Below are 20,592 nucleotides of genomic sequence, written 5' to 3' on the forward strand. Positions count from 1 at the left end.
CCACAATCTTAGTTGTTATACCAAAAAACATTGCTGTGCTACATGGTGTTCTACCGCACACTACACACACAATGTATTGCATTTCCATTGTTGACAGACAACTGTGCTGTTAATTAAGATAGGTGCTGTTGTTGGTGGAGGGAGGAGGGGCTACTTTTTACACATATGGGCGTTTGTTGATTAGTCTTGGTATAATGACTTGGCTGCTAGACCGAAGTTGAGAGGTAATTTGTGCTTAATAAGTGTGCACTTAATTTAGAGCCAAGCTAGCCTCCAGATGATTTCATTTTCTTTCAGTCTTTCCACACCACTCCTAACAGTCCTTGTGGCTGTTCGTACCAGACATTCTTCTTTGTGTAAACGTGTCTAGGGAGGCTGGCATATGGTATGAAATTAACTCACCATTTTAAAAGGTCTAAAATCCTCATTTGAAATAAGGTATTAGAAAATGCAACAACCAGATTGTAAACCCTTTTAATTAAAAATTCATCAAAGGTGAGCAGTTATTATTTATATATAATATATACCCTTTTGGGGATTTAAAAACATTTTTTTTAAAGGATCTTTCTGTCCTTTCAGTTAAAAACTAAAATATTGGAGACTGTGAGATTAAAGCGAGAAGATTGTAATCCTATGGTGGTTAAGTGTGGGGTGAGTTAGCAACAACTGTAACATTTGATCATAGTAGCTATTATTAAAATTAAACTTATTTGCAGTATAACATAATTATCAGTGTATAGCATAAATTGAATTACTAAGGCAAAAGGCTAATCTTCTAAAGTGAGTGTAGAAATATATTTTAAAGTCAAGATTCTGAAAGGGTGGTTGTGTTTGAGGGCAGTCTGTCAACACACTCCTGGACTGACTGGTGTCTGCTAGTATATGGAGAAATAAGATGGATGACCATGCCAGAACGTGCTCCATTATGTGAGAGAGCTTGGCTGCCGCCACCTGAATATGGCAGCCATCTTTGTGCCTCACAGCACAGCCAAAAAGCAACAAAACCAAAAAGAGAAGAGCTGCAGTCTCATTTGCTGTAAACATATATATATATATATATATATATATATATATATATATATATTTAATTCAGTGGTTTTAATGTTATGATCATTTTTGGACAGCTTGCAGTGTGGGTTGAACAGCTGGGCTCGACCACTACAGAGAGAGAGAGAGAGAGAGAGAGAGAGAGAGAGAGAGAGAGAGAGAGAGAGAGAGAGAAAGAGAGAGAGAGAGAGAAATTAAAATGCTATATGTATTCTATTAAACACTGAATTAACTTGGCAAAACTAACATAGGCAAATGGACACATTAAATAACAACTACTAGAACACTATATAGTTTCATTCGATTAGATTAGATTATACTGTACATTGTATTGTTAAGACTATAGATTTAAAGAATAATGGTAAATTAGTGGTAAGCCCAGAAGAGGTATGTATAAGAAACGCTTCATGGAATTTGCTTTAATAAAGTATAAGCATAAATGTCATTATCTCACCTTGTGCCTCTCACCATGACTAGAAATGCCAGAACATAGGCAAAAAGAAACAGTACATGAATTTCTATTCATATATGAAGATAAATTCCTTATATACTGATAAAAATGTAATCTGCTAGTATTTTAAATGAGCTTTTTCATCTTAGCAATGTCAGTCAGTTACTGTATCCGCCACTCTGATGTGCCTGTGAGCTCCAACATAAAATGAAAGAAAGGGAATCCGGCGGTTTACATGGCTTAATAATTAGTGCTTCTTAATTGTAGATTTTAACATTGTAGCACCAGACTTACAGCAGATCTAACATCTGAGGAGACTGTGCACAACCAGTGGAACCCCTGCAGAAACAGAGAGTACAGCAAAAGAGAAAGAAGGAGAGAGAGAGAGAGAGTAGGAAGAGAGAGGAGAGACAAAGAGTGTGTAGGGAGAGAGAGAGAGAGAGAGAGAGAGAGAGAGTAGGAAGAGAGAGGAGAGACAAAGAGTGTGTAGGGAGAGAGAGTGAGGTGAGTGAGAAGAGAGAGAGAGAGAGAGAGAGAGAGAGAGAGAGAGTAGGGAGAGAGAGGAGAGACAAAGAGTGTGTAGGGAGAGAGTGAGGTGAGTGAGAAAAGAGAGAGAGAGAGAGAGAGAGAGAGAGAGAGAGAGAGAGAGAGTAGGGAGAGAAAGAGTGAGAGAACAGGGAGAAAGAATGAGAGCAGAGAGAAAGAGCAAGAGTTCCATCATGAAGAAACCAGAAATTAACTTGAAACAAAACTATGCATCTTAACAAAAACAAACTCAATATTTATATTTAAATACTATTTAAATTGTACCAGTGTTTTCAGAGAGCAAAGCTGAATAACCGAATGATACAGAGCACTGATATTACTTCAACAATGAAATAATGTATAGGCCCTGATCTCTAGGACACAATACAAAAAAACAATCTCCAGGAAAAATCTGAAGCCTTGCTATTCCAGGAACTCTGAGCACTACCAACTCATTGGCAATGTTTACGAAGTGCGTAATCTGAGAGTATAAGGATCCTCCAGCACAATCCATTTCGGTAAATAGTGCCATAGGTTTCAAGTAAAGTCTAGTTTCTCAAACTCACTCTGGTCTGTGTCAGCTCTGCTTGAATACCTCCACGATTGGAAGGATTCTGAGCCACCATCAGCAGCCAATCATGACAGTCTGCAGAAAGAAGCAGGATTTTTTGAAAAATGATACGAGTACATTTAACACCTGTGCTTTTAGATTATGATCATTATGTTACCCTGGTGCTTAGAGTATCTAGTCCACCAAGAATTATCCTGCCAGACACACAGACATAATTAGAGTGCTGTGGACTACTCAGAATGACCTACAGAATGAAACCAATATACTGGCATCATATTAGAAAAGATTGGAGTAACATTCGTACCTTAATACAGTGACCTTAGTATGTGAAAGATTTTTGCAGTGCATTTCGGGGCAATCCTGGTATAAGGCCGTCAGAAAAAAAAGTTGTTCATTATGTAGTTAATGTGTAAATTTCACATGAAGAATTAAATCAAAATGAACACCAGCACCCAAACATGGTTTATGCAGCCACTGCACCTCCTATAATGTGGGCACATTTTCCTTCTTGTCTCAGGAGATCTACACCCAGCAGGGGCTTGGTCAGGCTGAGGTATAGAGACCAGGGAGTGCTGGTCTGAGGGTGTGGAGGTGGGTGGCCTCGGGGTTAGAGAGGTCAGCTGGTGACCCTGAGCACATAAACTATCCACCCACACATGGAATGCCCTTGTGACCTGTAGAACATCACACATTTAATATGTAGCATCTTCTGAAATGGATGAACAATAAGATAGTTGTCCTCGGTAGTGATCTTCTATGGTAAAGATAAAACAAGGTTGATCTGTTTATAACTAGGTAGATCTAGTTATAAACCTATAACTAGATCTAGATATCTAGATCTAGATATCAAGCTGAACATTTATAAACTGTTCACATCAGAAATATGTACACTAGCTAGCCTGCTAACATTGCCTAGAGATGTACTCCGGACTGTGACATCATTTGACAATAAGCACCTGGACAAAAAAAATATGAAAAGCATATGAAAAGCTCAATAAAATATGTGTTACTGCCGCACATAGCAAAATGCTATTCGGAACAGTAAATAACTGAGGCTCATCGTTCTTTTCTGCCATCTTCGAACGCTTGTGGAATTAAGTGGGTTTCTTTTTCAGTGCAGCCACAAATAGCGATTAAATATTTAAACAAACACATTTAAAATGTAAACATGTTTACTGTGGTTTAATCTACAGTAAACAACATGAACTGCATTGTAACAAGGCCATCTAATATTAATATCTCTTGGGATATTGGGAATAGAATTATGCTAGATCATAAATGAGGTAGTAATTTTCTGTGTTAATGTGTTTCTGTTGCTTTTGTTAATTAAAATGTTCATCTAGTAAATTTAAAGATAATCTTATAAAGTATTTCAGCCACCCAAATAAATAAATGAATAAATGTAACGTTTTAACAAAAAGGAGGCAGCTATATGTAGCTATATGTCTTTTGATGTAATTCCACATGGTGACATCCAAACCTTTTAAGTAATGGTTAAAATTTATACAGCTTGTGCCGTATGATACCTTCATTTTGAAAGATTCCAGGTTCACAGACCTGGTGCAGACCTTATCATAGAGCAGGGCTGGAAGGAGTGTTACGCTAATGTCCTTTTATTTTTGTTCACAGCTACAGACAGCCCTTCACAATCCAGTCCAGTGTGCTTTACTGGGGTTCTCGGCAGCCAGTACCTCTCTACCTCAGGGCTACTTCTGGGTGAGTATTGCTCTTTTGCATAGCTCATGCACCACCGCTCCACTGCTGCAAATGACTCTTGTCTGCTCAAGAGCAAGCACTGGGAGACCAAGCCCTTAACAATGAGTAGCGAGGATATCGTTGTTTCATGAAGTCTTCATTTCCACAGGCCCAGCACAGAGCATCTGGGCTTTCAGTTCTTTTTCTTCAAACTTTTAAACACAGTAGTTGCAGTGTGACCTTTAAAAATCTGCCATTAAATGGTTTGAATGATGTTTATAATTATAGTCTAAGCAAGACTAAATTATTTTTTTTATTTAAAAAAAGACTAAATGGTTTTTGAAACAGCATCAGAACAACCTGAAATATGCCCATCAAAAGCATATGCATCAAAGGGCATCTGATAAATGATTCATACATGCGCTGTGTTTTTGCTGTTTCTCTTCCATCCTTCTCTCTCCTAAAACCTATGGCATTATCAGCAAGCAAAAGAGCTAGATAGCCTTTTTTATATTCTCTCTCCCTCTCTCTCTCACACACACATGCTCACATACCATTCTCCCTATCCTGCTTAGGTGGCAAGTGGTGGAAATGACAGTCATGGGCAGATGGAGATCTTTTCCCTGAACAGACCCATGCCACGCTCCGTGAAGAGCTTCCCTCTGGGCTCCCCTGTTCTGAGCCTCGAGTATGTGACGGAATTGAGTGCTGAAGAGGAAGAGGAGCAGCCCAAGGAATGTCCTGCCAGAATTGGAAGCACCATCTGTGTGGGGTTACAAAATGGCAAGTGAGTCAAAATCATATCGAGTCACTTGATTTGGGTTTATCTGAGGTGATTGTATCTAAAAAAACAAAAAAACAAACAAAAACCCAACTGAGGTGTTTTTATTTATCTAAGAATAATCATTGCTTTTTCAGCAGCTATGCAGTGAGGTAGTATAAACCTGAGCACGTGTTTGTGTGTGTGTGTGTGTGTGTGTGTGTGTGTGTGTGTGTGTGTGTGTGTGTGTGTGTGTGTGTGTGTGCGTGTGTGTGTGCGTGTGTGTGTGTGTGTGTATGTTTCATTGCAGCATCCTAGTTTATGGCAGCGTGGACACTGCCGCTCAGTGCCTCCTGACATTCCGTAATCCTGATGGTTGTCCTGTCCTGTGCCTAAAACACTCTGCAAATTCCCTCTTTGCTGGACTGACTAATGGCAAAGTTGTGGTTTATAGCAGAAAGAATGGAGGTGAGATCACTTTGTAGGATCCAACTTAAAAATACACATTGCTGCTCTCATTTGAATAGTTCAACATGGCTTTAACTTTGTCAAAACATGCTGAGGGGAGCCAGTAGCAAAATAAAGTTTAAATTCCTCATCCATTCAAAGTCAGTAGAAGCAGACTGAACTTTGTTGGATTGCTGCTTGTCTAATACAGTGCTGCACAAATCTCTTTAATCAGTTCAAAGTTCATTCAAACCTAGCAGTGAGTAGTGAGTTGTTTTTTGGCTCCGTACAATACTTTGATGTTCAAGTTACCATTTTGTGCAAATGGCAGAATGTTTTTGTTTAATTTTTAAAGATATTTGCTATATAAAGCTGTTAGATACATTCATATCGCCTGTTAATCATAATTTAAAAAATATAACAGGCGATGTGAATATATCTAGCAGTTTCATGTAACATTTCCTTTTTTACTGTAGCACACTTGTGAAGAACTTGATTATAATTGTAAACTGTAAAATAACTCATTTTACTGTTTGTTTATACAAACAGTTCTACTTTTGCTTGGAAGAAAAGGTATATATGAAAAAGGCTTTCAGTGTTTATTATTTATTATCAGTTATTTGATAGGCTGTTGGCCATGATGTACTGCCCTTTATGTGGCAAACATTCTGCCATGTCTCCTTTGCTGTACACTGTTGTGCTCAATTCTTTCAAAGCTTTGTTGTCCTTTCAGAAGCATTGTGGGACCCAGACTCCAGCAGATTAGTAGTGGTTGGAAATGCACCTGTGCTCAAACTCCTCAAGACAGATGACTGTGTGTGGGCCAGTTGTGCAAACCAGGTCACTGTCATCAAGGTCTATGATTTCAGCACACAGGTAATGGCTATCAATGACACTAATCACTTAAAATCAGTCATATGCAGAAACGGGGCAAAGTTCATTCCTTTTTAACTAAAATATTTTTATACGCAAAAAAAACCTCCAAAAAAATGGTAAATAAGAGTTATTTGTTGATCCCATCTTCTCTACAAAAGATCTGTCATTTTAGCGCCATCTAAACATCTTTTGTTGGTGTAAACAATCCTATAGAGATGAGGCAAGTCGACTGCATCTTTTGATCAAATTCTGCGCTTTCCTCTGCAGTGAAGCTTCAGAACGAGCAAGGTTGATTCCTATCTTTAAGTGCAGGTTATAGTGTTTTGTGTGTGTGTGTGTGTGCGCGCGTGTTGGTGTGTGTGTGCATGTGTGCTTTTAATATATTAACCACGCTTTGCTTGTGAGGTGCATTATGATGGAGCATCCTGAGTAGTACATAAAGGTAGCTTCTCTAGAAGCCCAGCAGCATGTTTGTATGCGAGTGTTTGATCACTTCTGACAGCTGAGCCAACCTCTCCATTTTGCCGCAAGGGGCACACCCCTCCCTTCACCCTGATGCTTAATAGCAGGAATAAATTTGGCTCTAGCAGTTTGGTTCCAGCTCAACTGGAGATGAGAACCTCTTTAGAACTATATACATATGTGCAGACAAACTGATTGCTTTGTGTTCACAAATCCAGCATATATTGGTAACGGAGTCTAGATGACTGATGTGCTCATCTTAGAGTTTTTGCATTCAGAAATGACTCATTTCAGTTCTGACTTTGTCAGTGTTTACACTGAGTGTTCTTTGTCATTTTTACTTTACTTGTGATTTCTTTTGCTAGCTCTCGTTTTCTCTTTACTTTCATCCTTGATATTGTTTGCCACCCCCTCCTCCTTTATCTCTGGCAGTTTCTTTTTGTTGTTGTTGTTGTTGTTGTTGCTGCTGCTTTGTCCCCTTTCCCTCAAACCTGTTTTTCTCTCTGTGCTCAGAGCTTTGAAGCTCACCCGGACCCGTTGGTGAGTGTGACACACATGGTGCTTGCAGGGGGAGGGGTGTGGATGGCGTATTCCGAGGGCTCCTCACTTCGCCTCTTCCACACAGAGACTCTGGAGCACTTGCAGGAGATCAACATCTTGACACGCTCTGCCTACTTGAGTTCAGGCAAGTGTGAGCATCATGGAATCTCTCACACATCATAGCTTTGGTCCTTTTTTTTTCAAGCCAGAAAAGGAAAAGTCTATTTTCATATTTCAGTTCAGAAAGACAACCACAGTGACCCCATGGTTGCATTTTTCTCCCATAGGTCAAAAGACTGTGTGCGTCACCAGTCTGCTCATCTGCCAAGGTCTGCTGTGGGTTGGTACTGCCCAGGGCATTATTGTGACGCTTCCAGTTCCCAAATTGGAGGGCATCCCTAAAATAACAGGTAAGCAGTCCGGGACCTAACCCCAGTCACCCAACTCCAAGGTTGCCAGGTCTTGACACAAACTGATACAGGGTCCCTGTCTCCTGCAGGCAAAGCTATGACCTCCCTCAACGCTCACAATGGCCCTGTGGACTTCCTGGTGGCCACCACAAGCACGCTTTCCCCAGATTTGCTTAAGCGGGATTCTCTGGTGGATGCAATGAACTCAGGCAATGGAGCGGAGGACAGAGAAAGGTGCCACTCATCCCAGGAGTCCCTGCAGCAACAGCAGGCTGATGGCTCTCCTCAGCAGGAGGCCAAACCCAGAGGGGTGCTGCTGCAGTACCGGCTGCGCTCCATCTCCCAGCTGCCAGGAAAACTCCTGACGGCCCAACCTGAGGAGGCCTCCAGCTCCTCCCAGGATTCTCTGGAGCACTCAGTGGAGGATGGCTCCATCTATGAGCTGAGTGATGATCCTGAGGTTTTGGTCAGGGGCCCTGGGCCAGCTGCCAAGGAGGGAACGCACAGAGAGAGGGTTATTTCAGCTGCCGTTATATCAGGTGGACGGGGGTTCCGCAGGCTAACCGTGGCTGGCTCCTCCACCTCTAGCTCCTCTGGGGCCAATGAGAGTATGCTTATGGTCTGGCAACTCCCACTCACTGTCTAAAACATTGATGAGTACTAAAAGATGCTGACTGTTCTCTGCAAGATGGAGCACTGAAGATACACTGGAGGACAGATCGACTGCATGCCTGCATTTGTATGGCTTAAGCTGTTATCCAAAATTCTTTTAATCAGTGTTGCCTGCCTTTGCTTCCTACTAGTTCTGTTTTTTCCATATTTCTTCTCCAACTGTGTGCTGTGAAGTCAATCCTCTCTTAGGAACTTCTACTCTGGGACAAAGCAGGGTCATAATTGGCTCTTGGTAGGTGATGTCTTACAGAAAAGGATCTGGGGCTCCTGGGGCCTAAAGGTTCACTCTAACTGTGGGAGATTGTGACTTTGAGGGATGGTTGTTGCACTGTCAGGATTCAAAATCACAATTTCCCTATGATGCTTAATTGTCCCTGCTCTTAGCATGCATAGGATGTCCTTGGTTTCCTCTTCCTCTATTGTAATGCAATGCCAGCCAATTGTGGCCTCCTGCTAGGTCACGTATACAAACCAGGCAGTAATCGATCTCCTGCAAATGCATTCAGCTGTCTTCTGATGCGCAAGTGGCAGCTTTATGTGTCTTGGAGAAAGCATACTCAAACCAGTATCTATTGAACTTATCTAATAGTGGGTGGGAATTAGCATTGACTAAATTAAGAGAGAACTGGGTAGATATAACAACACCCCCCCCCCAAACAAACAAACAAACAAAGAAGTCTCTACAAAGAAGAGAATCTCGTTGTGTTTTGACATGTTCTACATTACACATAGTGCAGTATTTTGTCTCCAAGTTCATGTAATAGTGCAGGATCAACATAATACACAGTTTAATATATATTAAAATAAACCTTATAATTTCAAAACATCAAATATGATTGAATATGATTATGTGCCCACACTGCATGAAGTTGTTCTTTTGGATAGGATGCAGAATATGGTCATTGTGAACATATAAAGGGTTGTGATCTGTCTAGTCTCTCACTTAATGGAAAAGGGGTATTTTAATGTAAAAACAATATGGTGTATATAGTAGCAGTGCAAAGCAAAAGAATGTCAAAATGTTAGTCATTCTATTTTGATTGTGTTTTTATTTTACATTAGTCCAGAATGTGAAAAGGCTATTCATGAGTAAGGACAAAGGGTTTTGGTGTAGTTTAGGCTCTTGTTTTTGATGGTACTTATTTTACACTGTGTCACTTTGTTAAAGAAAGCAAACAGAACAAATAAATCATGTTTACTATAATGCAGAAATTTATCTTTTGCATTATTCATATCTCTGTTGTAAACAAACCTTCCAAAGCCAGACCCTAACGCAGGTGCAATTCGCTGTTCTGATCCTAGCACTGGGGCCCTGAAACATACCTGTTTGAAGCTGTTTGAAATATTGGTCTTTTCAGCCCTGAAACGTATGTTTATGACATGCCCGTATTCAGCCCTCTTATCTTGGAGCAGGCATAGGAGGCCCCCTCATTAAACATATCAACAGACACGGTATGAAGCAGCTCCTGCCGTGGCTAATGTATGCACACGGTGACTCAAACCCAACGTGATTAGGAAACCAATTCAGAGTACATGCCTCACAGATACCAATGTGTCAAAGCTGATCTGAGCGATTCCAGTGGAGCTGTCTGCCAGACGTGACGTTTCCTAAAATGAGAACAATGTAACAAGTTATGGCACTTCGATTCACTGGACTCAGTCATAGCTGCCACTGTGATTATACCTGCCTCATGGAATTTTTGTTGACTTTTTGGTAACAAAGTGGTCGTTCACTGTGATCTTTTATTCAACAAATGTTAAACCCGGTTTTGAACTATGTGTACAAAAAAGAGTGGGAGTGTAAGTGTGTAGGGGTGTATGTGTTAAAAAAGCGATGTGCGGGTACCCTAAACTTCCACTGCAAACCTCTGCTGGTGGATTTTATTTTTGTTTGTACAGAATATGAAAAAAGACCACCAGCCAGTTCAGGATTGAAGTGTTGGAGTTGAGACAGTTATGAAAGTTCTATATGGTAAAAATGGTAATATACCATTAAAACCTCCCCGACTCTGAGGTGCATTAAAAATACAGCCGTTGATAAATAGTTAATGCTGATAGATATTTTAGTTTTTAAGGTATATGATTGATTTATGTTGAAATTCTAGCTAGTGATTATGACGATGGCAAAAGCAGTCCATATTCAAGAAAACGCCTTCACTTCGTTTGGGCATGGTTGAAGACACAACATTTTTTTTGTTTGTTTATGAAATTCAATTTGTAATTTTCCATATCAGCACAAACTTTATGTGATTATTTAGCTTTCAGTAGTAAGCTATGTATTCTGGTGTCGGCTCCAAGAAAGACCCGGAGAATGTCGTCCTCTCTTTGACTCAGTGAGCGAAATAGGGGAAGGCTAGTCAAAAATTACACACATCACAAAGACAGTAACAACTACTAAAACGCTAATAAAAAGGAATAAGGTCACAGCTAAACTAAACCAACCACATACACACAGTCCAGCCTTTAAAGTAAATATGAATTTTTAACCAGATCCAATCTGCGGAGAGGCGCACGGCATCCTGTGAATGCCTCCTCTCCGCTGTGTCAACAGTTCCTCTGACCGTCGGCGCATGTTTCTTTGCTCTTTTTAGTTTTGTGTTATCGGCTAGTATTTCTTGGTATTTCTTCCAGATCCTTTCATATCAGCTGGACACAACAGATTACGCCTAATTACGCACAGTTGGTGTTCCTGGATACAGTCGAAGAAAAACCATGTTGCCCTTTAAATTTACTTTACACCATTAATCACATTCACCATAACATAACTGAACGTGAGTTTCTGGGCAGACCTCTAAGCCTTTCATTTGTCTATACTAAAGTTATTTCGATGTTGTAGTACATTTCATTGGATATACTTTTTTTCAGAACTACAACGCGTCGCTGGGTTTGTTGACAATGTATTTCCTTCAACGGTCGCGCGAGGCTGCGCGTTAGTGAAGCGCGTGTGCCTTGACAGGGGCGTGCGTTTTAGGCGTGGGAACGCGCACGAACGCGAGAAATCAACTGGAGCTGTGGCTGCGATAATCCCCGCCCGATGCAATTCTGGATGCAGCCACCAGTAGCACATATTCACATGCGGTTCTCTGATACTAATATAGAGAAAGAAGCACATTTCACCGGAATGTCCAGACATGGCTCGTTTTGACGGCATTGCTACTTTAGAATGGGATGTGCATATACCACCGAAGAGGGTCTAAGGAAAATGGGAATGCGACATTTATGGTTTAATTCATTACAACTTCGAAAATGAATATTCTGATCACTTTATGCTTGCTTTTGTGCTCCGACCTAATGGATTGCGCGATTGGTAAGTTTTAAAGGTTTCTTTCTTTATGATAAATCATTACGATGTACATAGTAGTTTAACATACGAACTAAGAATGAGCGGTTCAGCAGATCGTACGATATGTAAACATAGATATTGTCATTACAAGACAAACAGCAAAATATGAACGCAATGTATATTGCTGCAGTAGTGGTCTTGCTTCCCGCTAATGTTAACTTCTACACCAATCGGGCTTCGTAATTCGGTGGTGTGTACACACTGTGCAGACTAATTTCACTGCTTGTTGTTATAGCCAGTTACAATTACTGCAGACTGACTTTATGGCTTGCTGTTGTATCCTCTAAAAGTAAAAGCAAATAAGTTGTTAAACATTTTAGGGTGGCCTTTTCTACCTGTTAATCTACATCTCTGCTATATCGCACTGCTGATTATGTAGTCATTTACCCTGATGAGAGCAATTTCATTACGGAGAGGATGCTGTTTAAAGGGACACCATGTTCCAGTGCTTGATGACACCAGTAAACGGTTATTTGAGAATCAAAGCTTAATCCTTTGCCCTGGCCAAAATCTAGCGGGTAATCTGCACGTAAAACAGTTAAAGGTCACTCATGTCACTGATTAATAACATGATTCACTGAGAATTAACTCTTCTTAAGTGATATTTGACTCTTCATGATTTACAATTGTACCGTTACAGTTACATTACAGTTATCTAATGCCATTTTATATTGTTTTTTGTTTTTTTTATTGCCTGGCCTAGATTATCCCAGTGTGTTGGTGTATGTGTGAGAGACAGACAGTGAGTGCATGTTAGTCAGTTATAGTTGTCCAGTCATCACAGGTGTATATCTGCGACAGCCTCCTGAAAGTCTTTTCTGTAGCAGTAATTCAGTGGTGCTTGGCTCCCTGTTATGTCATTTCACTCCTGGTGTCCTGAAAGCATTCTGTATGTGCATCTAGATGTTCCCTCCTGGACTTTAAACCTGTAAATCCAGTTAAATCACCTCAATAATCAGTGTTAGTAAAACATAAGATTGAAGCTGGAAACATTTCCAACAAGGACGAAACAGGAAACAAACAAGAAAACCACATGCTGATATGCATTAATACAATAACAGTATATCATCATGTATGCAAATAACGTGGCAACTTATTTAATTTAAAGAGTAGCATTTATTTTTCAGTTGGGGATGAAAATAAATCGAGATCTAGCATAATATGACAGGAAATAGCAACTTAATAATAAAAAGCACATTAATGTCCATGTTTGTAGGTACTGTGTAAAAAGTATTCTTAGCTTTTAAATGGAATCAGCATGCTGGATTTAGGGAAGGGGAGCCCATTTCAAATGTCTGTCCAATAACCACATAAACAAAGATTTACTTGCGTCTCTCTCACTCATGATGCGTGGAACCTGTCAAAGTTGCTCCACTCAGTTCCAACAAAAAACTGTCCAAAATCCACAAAGTGGAGCTCAAAACCAGACAAGGGGCAAAAAGTTGATTTAAGAGTTCAAGTAATATATCATTAATTTGTACTTTGAAATCTTTGAAGTTTGGATTTTTTGTCAGCTAGAAGACATGCCTTTAAGAAAGAGGTTGTCTCAGTAGTTAAGTGCATTTATATATGCCAAATTAGTTTATTACTAAAGAAAAAAATGTAACTAAAGAAAAAGCAAAAAAGTAGAATTATAACATAAGATTATAAGTCTATCAGGGTCTTCCAAGACTCTCATTCTCATCTCTTCAGATAATGGAAAGCACTGATCCAGTTCTTCCTAATCTTACCACAGGAGTAACGATGCAATGTCACTGCTCTTGTTTAGACTTGGCTTTAACCTCCCACTGTAAACTGGTGAAGAGCTGGATAATTAACTGCTGAGTTGGGCCAGGTGCACTGGTAGCAGAGAAATCACTAAAACCTGTACTGCAATAATGTGCTAGTATCTGGGATCAACTTCAGCCAGGCTTTATACCAGAGTTTTCAATGCAACTGTGCTTTTTTTCTGTGGTCAAGGAAAATTGTATTTTTAATTTTTTTAACTCGAAGGCCTTGATATAGTGAATGATAGTGTTTATTAAGTGTTCTTGCAATATCACAGGACCTTCTGGTGTCAGTCTCTCAGCATGCAGTATGCACAACCACTTGGCTGACAGAAGAAGAGCTCATGGATTATGGCAGGGGAAAAACACAGAAAAATAATCCATTCACAGACGTCATAGCAGATGAGGCAATATGGAAGAACTGGGAGATTTTGTAGGTCACTGAATTTGTGACAGATTATATTTCTTCCCACACTGACTTCTCTTTATCGCATAGGGACGGTTAGAACAGGTGTATGCAAGTCTTTCTCTGCCACTTAGCTGCATTTTCTGTGCCAGCTGACTCACTGATATTTACGTTTACTGTGTGAAATCCTAATTATGTAGGAATCCAGTGTTCCACTTCAAAGGGATGATTTTTTTTTACTAATTCTGTAGAAGTACAAATATGGTTGCTAGTAGGCTACCTGGTGTATGCTACCAGTGGCGTTAAACAATGATGCTTCGTGTTATTTGTAACTGCATAGTTGGTGGGTTGCTTTAATTCAGCTCTGTCAGCCTGTAACAGTAGTATAATGCAACACTTGAAGAATGATGAAGAATGTACTTAAAGATCTTGAGATTAGACATAGTTCTAAGCAATAAACCATATTCAGTGAAGGCATGTGACCTTGTGACCCTGTTGCATAAGTTACTAAGATGTGGAACAGCTTTTCTAATACATGTTAGCAGATTGATGTTCAACTTGAAGAGTTAGCAAGCTCTTTGATATCTCTTTCTTTAACATGGATTAATATGTGGGTGGCAAATCTAAGTGACATTTAAAGAATTCTCATTCTATGCCAAGTTAGAATTTCGTGGCTTATTATTTTTTAAAATATCTGTTTTGAAAGATTTCAATAACCAATGTTTATAACTAATAAGTTAACCATTTTTAAACCAGGTTGCTTGTCGATAAATGTTCATTTCAGGCAAGCTGTGTGTACTGTTTTCAAACAACATGAAATATTCATTAGATCATTTAGAAAGTCTCAGTAGTGAGACATCTTCCCTAAGATTGCTTTCAATCTCAGGGTAGTCTTTTTTATGATCAGAAATATATTTCAATTTCTGATGTTGCATATGAATTGAATTCCTTATCATCAGTGATTAGTGCAATGATAAATGTCATAAGTTATATGTGAAGCATTTCAGTGAGACTGCATTTTTTACGGCTGAACATCCATCACAGTAATGTAATCTTAGCAGTTAGGACAAACGGGTTTTTTAGGGCTACAGTTTCAGTGTGTGATCTCTCTCTCCTGTCCCGCAGGGTATTTAGTAGTCTCCATAGAGCCTCTTCCACCTGTAGTTATGGGGGACACAGTGACTTTGAAGTGCAATTTCAGGACTGATGGCAACCTGAGAGAAATAGTGTGGTTTCGGGTGAGTGTGTCCTGAGCTACATGCATATGTCCCCATCATTTATATTGTTTTTTAAAAGAGCAAGTCATTAATTTCTTGTGTAAGTTTAACCCCCCCCCCCCTCCCCCCATGACTTACTCTGATACAGTGTGAAATGAAAAACTAAAATAAAAAAATATATTCACGATTAAGAGTTCATGGTTCAGTGATTCTAGGATGAATCTTTTTTGTTCTTGGCTCTTTTTTTGGGCACTCGGGGCCATAGCCTTGATGGATGACTTTGAGGATATAGTATTCAATTACAGTGCATTAGCAGTAGGCCAAAATCTACTTCTCCTTTCATAATGTGGTGACATTTTTAATAAAACTCTGTCACTTCATTTGCGGAACACCAGAGGTGTTATTTTATTCATTACACAGTGAAGCATAAATCATGGCACTCTGAGTCAAGCAGAAATGTTAGCAGGCCTTCATATCAATGATAACAATGAAAACTTCCCAACTTTCAAACCAGTTTCACCAAAAGCTTCAATAACAGCCTCACTAAAGTTATTCTCATCTTTATAGGTTTATTAATGATTAATTATAAGTCAGTTTTATAAGTAATTTTTTTCTGTACACTTACAGTGTTTGTTGTTGTTGTTTGTGACTATTTAACATTTTTGTAGGTTACAGAGGGTGGTAGATCTAAGCAGAAAATCTTTACTTATGATGCCATGTACAATACCAATTTCTCTCACATGGAGGATTACCGCAGAAGAGAGGAGTTTGCTTACCAGACCACTGTTAGGTTGGTTACCTTCAGATATGTGGTTACATTCAGCTGTTACCTACAGAATGTACTACAACACGTTAATAACAACAGAAAGCTATCCAAAATGGCAGTGCTTCTTCCCTGTGCTATAACCAGGCTCCCTGAGGTGCAGATGGAAGACAACGGGCCATACGAATGCCACGTGGGGATCTATGACAGGACGTACAGAGAGAAGGTGGTCTTAGCATCTGGAAGCATAGCAGTTGTTGTTATGTGTAAGGTTCCAGTCCTGCTTCCATAGTTCTGTATGGCATAGAGGATGAGCACTGTTCCTCACGTTGCCACCTACACACATATACTTCTGATCAGGAGGAGTTGGCCTAGTCTGTGCAGGACACTCAAGATCAGCACGTCTGTAGTCAAAATTGGGATTCGTAGTACGCAGCCTGTGCGGATGAAAAAGAGAATCCAACAAGATTTGATGCTGGTCACTTATCACTGCTCTCTGGTTGGGATCCAAAGTTAATCAGTGTTCATGTTTTTATTTTATCAGTGATGATACCAGAGGCTTGACGAAAGCTTGTTTTGTCCATGCCAAAAGCATTTTGAAGTTTGCTAAGACTATGCTTTGGAAAAGCAGATATTTTTCCCAAATTAACCGTGGCTTTATAATCAGTGCTTGCATTTGAGTTTTTAATTTTTTTGTAGTTTTGCACTGCCTATTAGCCTGTGCATCTCCAGGGAACTCAGCAGGATGTTAGTTTGAGCCCTGTAGCTTGCTTTGCTAATTGAATGGCAATTTCCCAAGAGGAGAGCCTGCTCTGACTTGCACAGTGAAAAATATGTATGAGCTCTTGTAAAGACCTATCCTGTATAGATGTAAGTGAAAACTGTTAGGGTTACATACCAAAAAAGGATTATGAGATAATGGCAAAAATAGGGATGTTATGGTACCTTGCTTACTTAGAAAAAGGTAATGGAGAGTGTGTCTCTCTGAGCCTGCAGGTTTATAATACAGCAGTTACTGGCATAAAACATGGCTCAGGGCTCTTCTAATACCCTTGTGATCTTCTGTCTTCTCTCTGTCCTAAATGATTTAATGTGCTAATGAATATGACTCTTTTCCTCTCAGCACCTCCAAAATCCATCTCTGTAATTGCAGTAGACCAGCCAACACGATTCAATCGCTATGAGGCACAAAACTTCACACTCTTATGCACCGTGACTGGAGGAAAGCCCGCTCCTGTGGTCAGAGACTTCTTATTAGAATTCCTGAAAGTCATTCAACATCTTCTCATGTTCACTGCATTAATCAGTTTATCTTCTCGTCTTTTGTCCACCTTCCCTCTTAGGTGTACTTTAAAAGAGATGGAGAGCTAATCGAGGTGCTACCCTCCACCCAGTCCTCTGATGGGGCTGAAAGCAGGGGCTTGTCTGTGCCCATAGATAGTAGGTCTCTGATCAGCCGAGACCTTGACGACACCAAGCTGCAGAGGTCCATTTCTTTCCTCAACCCAGGCATTGAGCCAGCACGCTCAGATGGGGTGCGGCCCCAGCAGAGATACACATCAGGGGCCACAGGCCAAGAGGGCCCCAAACCCACCACCGAGATCATCCCAGAGACTGTGGTTAGCAGGGAGTTCCCACGCTGGGTACTGAGCTCCAGCCCACTGTACTACTTCGACTACACAGAGACTGAGGCGAACGATGGCACCATTGAAGTGCAGGCCATGCTCACGTGGCACCTGAACCCACAGCTGGACAGTGAGGCCATGTTCAGCTGCGAGGTCAAGCACCCGGCTCTCTCCATGCCCATGCAGGCTGAAGTCATCCTCTGTGAGTACGGGAACATGCACAAGCAAAACACGAGCAGCATGTGGTCTTGAGCCAGTCTTTTTACTTCTAATTCTGTCTCCCACTTTCTAAGCTGCTCCAAAGGGACCTAAGCTCTCCGCGACTCCATGCAGGGCAAAAGTGGGAGATACAGTTCGAATTGCAGTGGAGGGGTTCCAGACGGGTGTAAAAGGGGTAAGATAATTTAAGTAACCTGGACCGAACATGCAAAGAGATTTGAATCGCAAGAGATTTGAAATGTCAGTTTGCTGGACCAAATTGAAAATGTGATGCACCTATATGGTTGTGTCCATATGTAATAATTATATATTGGATATATTTGGTCCACAGAGTCTTTGGTTCTACCTTATTACAGAACATTCCATTCCTGCTACAATTAAGTAATATTACTTTTTCTTAATGTTTGTAATTTTTAGAACGTTTTCAATGTAAAATCCTATTAGTACCTTGGTGAATCCTTGGTTAACTGTCAAGACATTCCCTTTTAAGCAATGTAGCATGTAATTTATCAGGGGACTACATTGTCTCCCTTTGACTTGTACTGTAGGAAGAAGCTAAGGAAGTGTCTGCATTTAAATTAGGATTCTTATAAGAGCAATGTATGCACAGAGAAAGAAGGCCACTGCCAAAGGCAGTGTACTGTATATTTCATTTAAGCCTTTTCTCTTTTCAGGCATTCAATGTCATATATAACATGGGCGTAATTATGCTTCACAGTTTTCATAACTGTAGACAACAGAGATGGGGCTTTAAGGTTTTCTGTAGGATGTTAATGTAGTTATAGTGTTTCTCTGGCACTCTGGGCTGCAGAACGAGGTGTTCCCAGAGCCTCTGTTCACATGGAGCCATGTGGGAGGTCTCCTGTTGGATGGCAGTGCTGAGAGGGAGGGGAAAGTTCTCGTTCTGGAGCGAGTCCCCGCAGAACTTAACGGCTCCTTGTACCGCTGTTCTGCTGAGAACCCCCTGGGCTCCACCAATTCTTACCTACGTCTCATCATCTTCGGTCAGTATCTAGTGCCCTCACTCTCTTCATAGTGCTCAGGTAGGATTAAGAAAACCTTGTAGGGCTCTGTAAATATCAAGCACTCACACACTACATGATGTGCAAACAGAAACTCCCACACACACTTTAGGAAATGTATAGTTCAGTAGACAGATGTGGTTCGATAGAATATGAAAGGGCAGATGTTGGAGCACTTTTGGACATTTAAAGTCCTGCACCTCAAACAACAGTCTCAGTCAGTATAGCCTTGTGCTGTTACTATAGGCATACTATTTTTATGGACTGACATTTGACCACTGGACTTTAAAATAAACCTTATAGAATCAAGCACTCAAATGTAGATTTCTTGGCAATAAATAAATGTCTGATAGTTATTGAAAATAAAATGTAAATGTGAGTCATGGTATTCTATCAAAATGAAATACCCATAGGCCTCATAATGTTAAGACAGTATGAAATTCTAAAACATGGATTATTTACCAGTGCTTACAACTGGTTTATTCTCTTGTGAATGCCTCAAAGTATGTATTTGGTTATTAAACTGTCACATGGGCCATACTGTTGTATTATCAATGGATAAGTATCGAATAAGAACTCTCACAGAACTTTTTGAAAATATCCTGTTAAACATCAGCAATGTTATCTTGTCTTCTTTTTGTAGAAAATCCAAGAATAAAGAAGGAGACACTACAATTTAATGGTACTGCTGTTTACAACATAATGAGTACTGCTGGATAAATGGTGCCATAAGGCTGTGCACGTAGTCTGTGTGTGTTTAGTCCCTGTAATCTGTGCATGTGTATGTGTGTTTTTTTTCCCCCCAGTGGCTGATTCGGGTGGAGCTGAATTTGGGCCCACGCACATCATGCTGCTGCTGTCAGTGACCCTGGAGTTCACATGAAAGAGATGTGGTCTCTCCTCTACATTAACTTTCTCAACTGTCCAGTCATCTGCTATCTGTCTCGCTATCTCTCTCCGCCTGAGCTCAGCACAGGCTATGGAGACAGATGAAATATACTGGAAAGAGAAGTCCAAATGCACACTGCTTCAGCCATGGTTCAGTTACCATCACCCGTCGGTTTGGGGAAAAAGCTCTTTTGTCTTCGCTTTGAACCAATTTTTCCCTAGCTCTGCGCACAGAGTTTTTTTTTTCAGAATGTAAACGCAGCGATACTGATTAAATTTCTTCTACATGCGGTGAACATGCAATTTAGGGGCATGTTTTGGAAATCGTTTACCATTTTCAAATACAGGAAAAACGGCTCGAAATCTATTGCCAAATCAGTGTCACTTACCAATATGGACTGTAGATGGCAGTGGAGTCTTCCAGACGAGATTATTCAGCTTGTGTCAAAAAGACATCCACAAGACCGCATGACTGATGAGCAGTGCGAGTTTGGTATGTTCTATGGCAGTTATTGAAAAAGCTAGTAAGATGTTTAAAAACCAACAGCATTTGCACTTCATGCAAAGTGTTGGTAGTACATTTTATTTATTATTTATGTTTTTCAAATTCTGTGAACTATGATATTTGGAAAGAATAATTCAAGACAAAAAAAAAACGGTATTTAATCGTCATCAACTCCAATGATATTTGTGATAGTGTACATTTTACCTGGCTTTTAACTTTATTTGGACAAGGACATATCGGTAATTGTACTTGTGTCTCAGTAGCTGACAGCCTAAACAATACTCGCAGGAACAACAATAAAGATGTCTCGACTTGTTCAAAACACTTATTTTCATGGGTGGTGTCTGTTTTCCAAAACGGGTTAAGGGCAGTGTTCCTAGCG

General features: G+C 40.2%; 2 protein-coding genes across 12 annotated transcripts in view; both read left to right on the forward strand.

Moving 5' to 3' along the window:
• Positions 1-9,668, forward strand: part of arhgef10lb (Rho guanine nucleotide exchange factor (GEF) 10-like b) — a 30,475-nt gene extending 20,807 nt beyond the window's left edge. For all 10 annotated transcript variants that reach the window (XM_081706878.1, XM_081706881.1, XM_081706877.1 and 7 more), the window contains 7 exons: positions 4,224-4,310; positions 4,865-5,076; positions 5,360-5,517; positions 6,230-6,372; positions 7,348-7,519; positions 7,662-7,784; positions 7,874-9,668. In XM_081706878.1, the coding sequence (XP_081563004.1) occupies positions 4,224-4,310; positions 4,865-5,076; positions 5,360-5,517; positions 6,230-6,372; positions 7,348-7,519; positions 7,662-7,784; positions 7,874-8,430 (1,452 nt within the window). In that variant the 3' untranslated portion in view covers positions 8,431-9,668. The remainder of the gene's footprint in view (positions 1-4,223; positions 4,311-4,864; positions 5,077-5,359; positions 5,518-6,229; positions 6,373-7,347; positions 7,520-7,661; positions 7,785-7,873) is intronic.
• Positions 9,669-11,527: 1,859 nt separating this feature from the next.
• igsf21b (immunoglobin superfamily, member 21b) lies at positions 11,528-20,532 on the forward strand. Of its 2 annotated transcripts, none has more exons than XM_026998185.3 (10): positions 11,528-11,763; positions 15,097-15,209; positions 15,857-15,978; positions 16,099-16,217; positions 17,075-17,190; positions 17,295-17,778; positions 17,870-17,970; positions 18,607-18,799; positions 19,461-19,499; positions 19,624-20,532. In XM_026998185.3, the coding sequence occupies exons 1-10, from the start codon at positions 11,703-11,705 to the stop codon at positions 19,698-19,700; spliced, it is 1,425 nt and encodes a 474-aa protein (XP_026853986.2). In that variant the 5' UTR covers positions 11,528-11,702; the 3' UTR covers positions 19,701-20,532. The 2 variants fall into 2 exon arrangements, with proteins under 2 accessions (XP_026853986.2, XP_026853987.2); XM_026998186.3 differs by having other exon boundaries at positions 17,105-17,190.
• The last annotated feature ends 60 nt before the right edge of the window (positions 20,533-20,592 follow it).

The sequence above is a fragment of the Electrophorus electricus genome, chromosome 24, assembly GCF_041902795.1.
Source record: "Electrophorus electricus isolate QZ-2024a chromosome 24, ASM4190279v1, whole genome shotgun sequence".
Classification (NCBI taxonomy): Eukaryota; Metazoa; Chordata; class Actinopteri; order Gymnotiformes; family Gymnotidae; genus Electrophorus; species Electrophorus electricus.